This window comes from Felis catus, chromosome A2 (genome assembly GCF_018350175.1).
Source record: "Felis catus isolate Fca126 chromosome A2, F.catus_Fca126_mat1.0, whole genome shotgun sequence".
Taxonomy (NCBI): Eukaryota; Metazoa; Chordata; class Mammalia; order Carnivora; family Felidae; genus Felis; species Felis catus.
This window is the reverse complement of record NC_058369.1, coordinates 56,989,180-56,999,073: the sequence shown is the minus strand read 5'-3', so window position 1 is coordinate 56,999,073 and position 9,894 is coordinate 56,989,180. Positions and strand designations below refer to the sequence as shown.

The window sequence follows — 9,894 nt, the reverse complement described above, 5'->3', positions numbered from 1 at the left end:
TGCGGGCAGAGTCAAGAGAGGGCCCTCAGCACAGCCTCTGGGGGCCACGTGGTGGCCCGGCTCAGACCACCCAGTTAGGGGTTTTTCTTCCAAGGGCCACATGCAGGCTTGGGGCCGCCCTGCATTCAAGGACACCAGGAAATTCAAACAACAGGTATCTCTCCCTGGAAAAGGTCACAGAAGAGACTGCGGTGTGGCCCCTCTGGAACGCCCAGGGCTCCAGGCCCACCTCTGTCATTCAGTCCGTGGAATTCACAGGTTTCGAACCTCTGGGACAGAGTCAGAAACAGGCGTCGCTGCTCCTGTCCTTCAGTTTCCAAAATCCCTCCCAGCTGGGATGTCCTGGTGGCTTCCCAGGATGCAGGCAGGACAGGAATTCATGTCCCACGTCTGAGGAAACTGAGGCTGGGTAGAGAAGCACGTAGCACAGGTGTTACTGGCTGAGACAGACCCAACCCCAGATTTCTTCTATCCTGAAGGCCCTGGCTACTTGTCTGCCAGGGGGCCCAAGGGGGAAGATCTGTGCATGTCTCCCACTCTAGGCCTGTAACAGCAGAGGAACTGGCTTGGCATGTGTGACCATTGGTGGGGATGTGATTCCCTTGGCCCAGTTCATTGCTCAGAGGCAAAGGAACCAGTCTCAGGAACCTTGATTTTGTTGACAAAATCTGTTTCATGGTTTGGCTTTGGCTCTGCCCAACATTTCCAGAGAGGCGATTTTGCATGGGTATATTTCCATAGACCTCCTTCCCCTTTGCTTATTCCTGGTTTTCCTGAGCAAAATGTCAATATTCCTCTTGTTTTGCTTTAAGATTCGACACACCAGCCCCACCCAGGCCTCAGACCGCCCTCCTTTTCCTGCATCACCCCCCCACCTCCCTGCACTCTGCCCCCTGACCCTTGTGTTCCTGCTCTTGAGCAATTTATAAACAAGGAGGAGATTAAAATCTTTCTCCTCTGGCCCTGGATACCTTGGGCTGCTATGAGAGGGCCAGGCCTGTCACAGGGAAGCAAAGGTGCTGGTTTTGATGCTGCACAGACTGCCCCATTCCCACCCCCACCCCATCTTCTACTACTGTCCTCCTCCCAAAGCCCCAAGAGAGGATGGAGTAGGGGTGTGTCATCCTCTGCTCACAGGAACTGCGAAGTGGTGACAGCAGGAACCCATCTGGGTACATCAGACCTTCCCTCACTTCCCTCACTGGGCAGGCACCACTTAACTAATGAGCAGAGACAGGCCCCCTGGGAGATTTGTGGCAGCAGCCTGCCCCTTCAGCCATTTTCACATCACGTCTGTCTCCTTCATTTCTCCCCACCTCCCCCTGAGAATAAAAATGTGGCGGGAAGGTCTCCTGCAGGACTGAGCAGGGCAGAGTTCCTGCACAGGGTATTTTTTGCAAGCTTCAGAGCCTGGGTTTCCGCCTAAGCATGGTGAGGAATGGTGAGCTCAAGGCTGATCCCACCAGTCCTTCCGGCAGGACCCTGGAGGATTCTGTGAAAACTGGAAGGTTGGAGGGTCTGGGAAACAGGGGAGGGGCTTCCTGGCAGGGGAACAGATGATTATGGAGGGGTGGACCTTGAAGGTGTGGGTGTTCCAGAGGGTCTGGGCTCATCACTGACGTTTGAGCAGGGGGAGTGACCTCATAAGAGCCCTTCCAGCAAGCCCATTTGGTGGTGGGGGACTGTGGGGACTAGAAGCTGGCAGGGGAGAAAGCCAGGGCAGTGCTGGGTGGGGCACTGAGCCGGGTGTGGGGGTAGCAGAGGGGGTGGGAGGGCAGTATGGAGTTGGTAGAGGTTGGCATAGGGGTGCTGAGAGCCAATTGCTCCCTTATTTCTAGGCAAAGCCTCAAGCGTGAAATGGGTACCATCAATGGAAGCAAGGGAGGCCTGGGGGTCATTTGACCAGTGTTTATAACATTTTGGGGTTTGGGGAGGGGGGGAAAGAGTGGGATGGCTGCCATTTTTTTGGCCACCAGGTGGGTTGAGGGCTGCCCCTGCGAGGGAGCCTTCCCAGTCCTCAGCCAGCACCAGCCCAGTCCTTGCTGCTCCGTTATATTCTAATGTGCACCAAGCACTCTTTACTAATGCAGGGTATCACGGTTGGTGTGTGGTCTTCTTTGTGGTGTTTTCTCGCCTTCGTGTATGTTGGGGACACATTTTTAGTACTAGCCTGGGCACTGACAAGTAAAACTCAAGATGGTATTGTTAGAGGCTGTATATTTTACCAAAGGTGACAGTGGAAAGAAAGATAAAGATGAAAAAGGAACGGAGGGAGGAACTAAGGAAGAGGGAAGATGGCATTTGTCTCTCTAACCACTGGGAGGAGTTCTAATCCACGCTGTGTGGGGGTTACAGTGCATGCTTCAGCATGTCAGCTAGGCTGGTGCCCCCCATGTGGCAACGGCATAGTTAAAACTCAGCATTCCCCCTGCCCCCCCACCCCAGCTGTAAGAATGTTAAATTCTTGACCTATTTTTTAAAATTTGGGATGTGCATCATTTCACATTTGGGACATTAAGTGAGACATCATAAAACATTTCTAAATTTGAATTGCTCTGTTTCAAATGTGCATAATTCAACTTCAGATAAAATGGCACCGGGCTACTCAGAAACTTCCCACCAAAAAAGAGGAAATGCGGATATTTTTTAAACAGTTTTATTGAGGTGTAACTTAACACACCATCTTCCCCACCCATGGTAAGTGTAGTTTAAGGACTTTAATACATTTCCTGAGTCATGCAGCCCTCATCGCAACAGTCTAGTTTTAGAACCTTTCCATCACCCCACCAAAGCAAGTGGTGGCTGGGCCTTCTGGCAAAATCCATAGCAAGACCAACATGCCCCCACCCTACCCCAAACCAATTCCAGGCAAGGCAAATGAAAAGGCCAGTTCAGTTCATCGGCCACTCGTCCACCCCACCCTGCAACTGTTGACATTCTTCCTTCCTCTCCCGGCGCTTCCAGCAGCTAAGCCTTGGCTCAATCCAGCTCCTGGGCTCACCTTTCCCTTCCCTGTCTCCACCAGTGGCTGTGAGTAGCCACTCTGGGCTGGAGCAGATGTTATTTTCTAGAGTTCTAAGCTTTGACATGCCCCAGTTTCCCAGAGCCAACCCCAGCATGTGGAAGCCCTCCATCCCATATCCTTCTGTCTCCTTCCACCTCAGGATGGAGGCTATTTCCTGCCACTCCAGTCTGATGTAATAAAGCTGGGCTCCCAGAATTGCTTTTCCATGGCATTTTGGGGGTTCCTGTCTGGCACTGTTGGGTATTTACCATGGGAGTAGAGTTCATACTGTTCCAGAACAAATTGCTCCTCCACCATCTCCATGGGTTTGCCTTTGCCTCCTCATCCGGTCTCTTCCCCACTTGGCCAGTAAAGCTGGTCAGGGATCCTCAAGGTACTGGCCCTGGTGGACTTGCCCTCTGTGGTCTCCTTAAGCCATGGAAAAGCCCTCTTTCCTTTTCTACTGGGGAGGGTATGGATTTTTGTCTGCTTTGTGCACTGATAGGAACAAAGGCCCTAGAACAGTACCTGAACCATGGGTAGGCATTAACCAAATTTATTGAACTAAGTAGAATTGGAGGGCAAGAGTGTTCTCAGTTCCCTCCCATCTTGGTGGTCGGGAAGCCCTTTGGGGGGATAGGTCCCATTTGATCTATTTTAAGCTTCTTATAGACATTTGGGTTCCATTTCTCCAAGGACCCCTGGTTTATGGACCATCTTGACAGGAGCTGATCTGCCCTTCCATAGAGCTCCCCACAAACCTCCCATGTTCCTCTGCTCAGGCCAAGTGTTTGGTTCTTTTTGGCTGGGTCAGGCCCAAAGATCCTACCGTTGCCTGGAGCCTGTTCCTGACTGCTTCTGCGAGCGGGCTGACCAGCCGGACGGCGGGGGGCGTGACGAGTGCTGGGGGCGGTGCTGCGGGCGGAGTTAGGTTGTGGGAAGGCTTAGGGGCGGTGCTGAGGGGGTTCGTCCACCCGCCTAGGGCCGCGGCGAGCGCGCAGTCGGGTTGGGGGCGGGGCCGACAGCGATGCTGGGGACGGAGTCTGGCTGGGGGCGCGGCCAAGAACGGCGCTGCGGGCGGAGTCTGGCCGGGGCGGGGCTGAGAGTGGAGTCTAATCGGGGGTGTGGCTGAGGGCGGAGTCTGTCCTGCAAAGTGCTGAGGTTGGAGTGGGGAGGGGGGACCCGATGTGCTGAGGCTAGAGTCGGGCCGGGGCCGTGCGGTGGGCGGAGCCTGGCCGCGGCAGGGCTGAGGCTGGACCTGAGGGCCGGACTGGCAGGGAGCTAGCAGAGGGCCGGCCGCGAGCTTTGCGGAGGAGGGACCGGGCGAGTCCCGGGCGGAGCCTAGGCCGGTGGGCTCCGGCCCGGCCGGGGGCGGGGCGGAAGGGCGGAGGGGCGGGGCCGGGGCGGGCCCGGGTTGGGGCCGGCAGTCGGCGGCGCCCCTTCTTCAGGTGTTGCGGTGGTTCCACGTCGCCTGGCGGTCCGTAGCTTCCGTGAGCCCGGGCTGCCCCCAGCGTCCGGAGCGCCGGCCCTTCGGCTCCCGCGCGGCCATGGCGGGGCCGGGCCCAGGCCAGGGGGACCCGGACGAGCAGTACGATTTCCTGTTCAAGCTGGTGCTGGTGGGCGACGCGAGCGTGGGCAAGACGTGCGTGGTACAGCGCTTCAAGACGGGCGCCTTCTCCGAGCGTCAGGGCAGCACCATCGGCGTCGACTTCACCATGAAGACGCTGGAGGTCCAGGGCAAGCGGGTCAAGGTGGGAGGCCCGGCCTGGGGTCGCCGCGCGGGGGGTGGTTTGGCCTTCTCTGACTGCGGCGCGGCCGGGGCAACGACGGGCACTGGGGGTCGACCAGGGACCCCGGAAGGCGCGCTCCCCCAGCGGGGGCAGGGGCTGGTTCAATCCCAGACCGCAGCGAGCGCCCCGGATTGTTCTGAGGTTCTGACAAACCCCTTTCATTTCCCCTTACCCTTCCTCCTGTAGTAGCAGGCCTGGGCCTTAGGGTCTAGGTCAGGTTCAGTCCTCAGAGCGCCGGCCTTGGGGTGTGTGTGTGCGGGTGTGGGTGTGTGTTTGGGGATAGTGTGGGGGAGGAGTCCCTGCCCTCCCGAGCTCACACCCTGGGGGCACTTTGCTCCAAAATAACTTCGCCGGTGGAAGGCAGCAGAGCGCCTCGGAGTGCGGGGTATAGAAGGGCCCATGGTTGGCCTGACCCTTCCCCACCGCGATCGAAGGCCCTAGCTCGGCCCCGGGCTGGGAGAACCCGGCCAGAAAACTACCCCTTCCCCCCTCCCTCCACGACTAGAAAGGATCAGGAAGTAGTTGCTTCTAGGACCGGAGGGCCAAAACTTTTTGTCAGAATTTCCGGCCTGGCCACGCCTCCCTGCAGTCTCTTTGTGGACCTGGTGGTGGAACTTTACTCGACTAGGGCCAGCACTGGGTCCCCTCCCCCATCTGGAGTTTGATAGAAACTGAAAAGTTCACAGATACCGGAAGGTGGGGGAGAGGACCAAACTTTGGCAATGGCTCTGAATAGAAACAGCAGGATGTAGTTGCCACAATGTCCTGGCGGTGGTTTGATAAATAATATTTGTGATTAATGAATCAGAGTTTTCTTAACCTGGGTGCCAGCTCTCCCTAATAGAGTTAGGAGATCGTGGCCAGGACAGAGCATTGTTTTTGCCCAGTAACTTTACTTAACTGAGCTGTGCAGAAATCTTTTCCATTCTTTCATGGTTTTGAATTCACATGATCTCCAGGACGGCTCTTAAGAGCACCGGGCAGGGGCGGCACAGGGCAAGTGTTTTCTCCTGTTATCTCTGTGTTTTCTAGACGATGAGCCAGAGTACTGAAGTCCCTTGAGGCCTGATGCTCTGGTGCTTTGCGTCCCTGGGCCGCTGGAGTCCTGCTCCTGTTTGCCTTTTGCCAGGGTACTTCGCTCTTTGTTTCTGCAGAATTGGGATAATTTGTGGGTGTTGCCTACCTCCTGTCTCTCCGTGGAGAAAAAGTAAGCCAACAAACTTTACATGACCGCAGTGCCCCTAGAATGGATGTGCCAGAGGAAGCAGAAACTCCCTACCTGAAGCGTTTGTTGTTTGTTTGTGTGTGGTGGTTGTTTTTCAACAGTCTTTTCGGTTTCTGTGTGTTTTGGTTTCTTTCGGAGAGCAGAAAAAAGGAGCAGCGTGTGGCAGGCAGCTTTGAGTCATTATTTGGGACCACCCCTTTGGAGCAGATGGTGAGGGAAAGGGCTGTAGGATGGGTGGGGTGTGTCTCTGGATGAGTCTGTGCCCTGTGATGATGCCAGCAGCCACAGGGAAAGCGGAGTGCCTAAAATATAGGCATAAATAGCCGTGGTGTTCCTGTGAGCTGTCGGCCTTCTCCTGCACCCAAGTGTTTGTGGTGACTGGGTGCTGACGGTGGTCAAGGAGGGGGCAGGGTGTTCCTGTTTACCTGGTGTGATAACAGCCTGTGCCCCGGTGGAGCCCAGGGTGTACTGTGTACCCGGGCACAGGTTATGCAATGCAGCGCAGGCAGTTTGTGATTTCTTTTCCTTATGGTCACCTCCGCATTCAGAACAGTATGGGGATGGTAAAACCCCTCAGTAGTTACGACGGCTGCCCTTCTTGAGAGTCTGTTGTGTGCCAGCTGTTTTACAGCTGTGTGTGTGTGTTTAATGTTTATTTATTTTGAGAGGGGGAGGGGGCAGCGAGAGAGGGAGAGAGAATCTCAAGCAGGCTTTGCGCTGTTAATGCAGAGCCTGACGTGGGGTTCCATCTCACGACTGTGAGATCCTGACCTGAGCCAAAATCAAGAGTCAGATGCTTGACTGCCTGAGCCACCCAGGCACCCCTACAGATGTGTCCTTATTAACCCTGTCTGGCATAGGACAGGCTTGCCCCAGGGCACACAGCAGGTAATGGTAGCAGTGGGAATTTTCTTCCACTGTTTTGGTCTCCACAGCACTGAGGTCTTTCCCCTTACACCAGACTGCTTCTTAGAATCTGATTGTTGGGAGTGGGAAAGTCTTTGGCAATTATTTCTCTCTTCATTTTGTAGTCAGAGAAACCTGAGGCCCAGGATGCTAAAGAGGCTTTGAATTAAAACCGAGCAAAAAAAACACAAAAAACACAAAAAACTGTGAGCAGCAGTGGGTGGGGGACTTTTGGGCTTCCACTGACTCGGAAGGAGCAAGTCACTTTTGCTTTCTGAGTCTGTTTCCTCATCCATAAAACACCTCAGAGGTGTCTTTTTTTTACCCCCCCCCCCCTCAAAAAACCCACCAGGTTTATTAAAGTTTAATTTATGCTCCTTAAACATTTCCTATTTTAGGTGTGCTGTTCTGTGAATTTTGACAAACGTATACAGTCCCATAATCACCCCCACAATCACAATATAGAATACTTCCAGCGACCCAGAAAGTTCCCTTGTGTCCCTTTGTGTCAGTGTCCTCCCTTCACCCCAGCCCCTGGCAATCACCGATCTGTTTTCTGTCCCTATAGTTTCAGCAATGTGATTTTAACTGGAACCTTTGGTGAGCCAGATTTTATTGTTATTGTTCCTGCAGAAAGTGTGTCCGTATCAGGGATTTAGTTTAAAACCTTTCCAGGGGCTGTTGGGGTTCCAACAAGCATCCAACATGATCTCCCAAACCTCCTCTCCATGTGCCACAGGCTTTTGTTAGAGCTCCAACAACCCAGAGATAGATCACCGGTGTTTTTCCAGCCCCTCTGAACGCCAGTGCTAGGCAGGGCGGGTGGGGTGGGGTACTGCTGCAGGGGTGAAGGGGGAAGGCCGAGGGGCTACAGGTTCTGGCTTCTCACCCAGCCAGAGTAATACTCCTTTTATCCACTTCTGTATTGAGGGTCCACTTGTTTCTATTTGACTGAAAAGTTCTGCTAAAAACTGTTTGAAATGTCACAGATCTAATCAAACTTCCTTATTTCTATAGTCACTTCCTGTTGCAACCACAATAACATCCAGACTCCTTACCTGAGGAGTGGGCCCCCGTCTACCTGGGCTGATTTCATGTCCCTCCCTCTGTCCCTCACTTGCTGCTGTCTAGCCTTGCTAGCCCTTTCTGCCTTGGGGTCTTTGTATCTGTCCCCCTGCCTATCATACCGTGTTCCTACATCCCCCTGCTGCTTCATTATTTGGCTCCCACTGCAAATGCCTTCTCTTCAGAGAGAGGCCTTCCCTGACCTTCTAGACCCTCTCTCCCATTACAGTATAAGTTCATAACACTTATTAGGACTTGAAATTACCTCGTTTGTTGGTCCCCTCCTGTACGATGTGTATCAGCTCCTTGAAAGCGCAGGGATCTAGTCTGCCCTATGGGCCTATGAGTCCCTAGCACATTGTTAAGACACATGATGTGCAGTACATGTTTGTGCATTGATTTTTATTAATAGAGGGGAAGCTGAGGCCAAAATAAATGAAGTGACCAGCATGTCCAAGGCTACACACAAGTCGGTGGCAAAACCAGGACTTGAGCCCAGGGTCTGCCTGGGTCCCAAGCCTAGTGCTTGTTTTCATACTCAACACCTCCCTGCCTCCCCCGCCCGCCCCCCATCTGAGTCCCTCTGAGTTCATAATAATGACCCTCAGAGTCTGCAAGTTAATGAATCTAGTAAAAATGCAGTTGCAGCCACCGCACTTTGAGACAAGAATGTGGACTTGGGCATTTCATAGATTTTTCAGGAATAAGGGTTGAAGCCTCAGTGAGTTCCAGCATGTTTGTCCACTAACAGAACATCCAGCCAGCCTTGAACAGCCCACATAGCCTGCTGTGCTGGTTAGGAAGGCACCTTATGGGGTGACAGGTTCCTGTGCCCAACCTCATGGGGATTCCTCTGGCTATGCAGGTTGAACTTCAAGAGTGAACCTGGGGGGCGCCATCTTGCACACCGTGCAGTCTCTGAAAGAGAGCACTGGCTTAGGAGTCTGAAGGTCTGAATCTTCCATCCAGCTCTGGCACAACCGTGGCGAATTCCTTTTCCCTTCTTGGAGCCCATGGCTTGCTTCCTCATTTTTGAGTTGGGACTAATGATCTTTGCCTGCTTCTTAGGGCTGTTGGAAAACTATGGATGTACTTAAAATAGTGTAAAAATTCCCCTTACATATTTTTGAATGGATGATCCATCCACGTGGTCAAGAATTTCAAAATTTCAAAGACATAAAAGGGCATACAGTTTAAAAAAAAAAAATCTCCCTTTGACCCCCAACTCCGCGGTGCCCTCTAAGAAGAGACAACCAGTGTTACTCATTTCTGGTCTATCCTGAAAGTGGTGTTGCGGATAAAATCAAGGAATTGCAAATATGAGGACTTACATTATTATTGCTGTTGTTACCATTTTTCCTCCTCAGAGCAGACAGGTGATTTCTTAACTCGCCCCTCCTCCACCCCTCACTCCCCGCCCCGCCCACCTCACTGTCCCCCAGGAAATCTCAGCCGGTTCTAAATCCTTAAAACATTCTGACCGCTCCTCTACTCTCTCTTATCTGGGACAATACAAAGGCCTGTTATGTAAACTCGTTCTGCAGATCGCTGGGGACACAGGCCTCAAGTCCACACACAGAGGTTAGCCTTGTCGAATTGTACCCCCTTTATTCAGCTCTCTGTCGGGTTCACTCTCCCCTTGTTGGGGAGGTTGCCAGATCTCTCCTTCACAGAGGTAAAGTTTATGCCCTTGGGCCTGGGCCTCCAGATTTCAGGACCTTGGGCCTTGGCTCTCAAGCTTCCCCGGGCCCTACAAGTAATCTTTGTTTTTGTAGCCTGGCACTTTCAAAAGAGGGGGCAGGGGCAGGGAAATAGGCATCGCCTTCTTTTAAAGTTTGCATCCTCGGTCCTTCCAATCGGGATTTTGCGGTTCGGATCAGGTGCTTTTCCTACTTGGATCATAT

The 9,894-nt window shown here is 53.2% G+C and overlaps 1 protein-coding gene across 1 annotated transcript in view; it reads left to right on the top strand.

Moving 5' to 3' along the window:
* Positions 1 to 4,409: 4,409 nt before the first annotated feature.
* RAB43 (RAB43, member RAS oncogene family) overlaps positions 4,410 to 9,894 on the top strand; it is a 33,977-nt gene continuing 28,492 nt past the window's right edge. Inside the window, exon 1 of the mRNA XM_011280237.4 lies at positions 4,410 to 4,755. Within this exon, the coding sequence (XP_011278539.1) occupies positions 4,552 to 4,755 (204 nt within the window). The 5' untranslated portion in view covers positions 4,410 to 4,551. The remainder of the gene's footprint in view (positions 4,756 to 9,894) is intronic.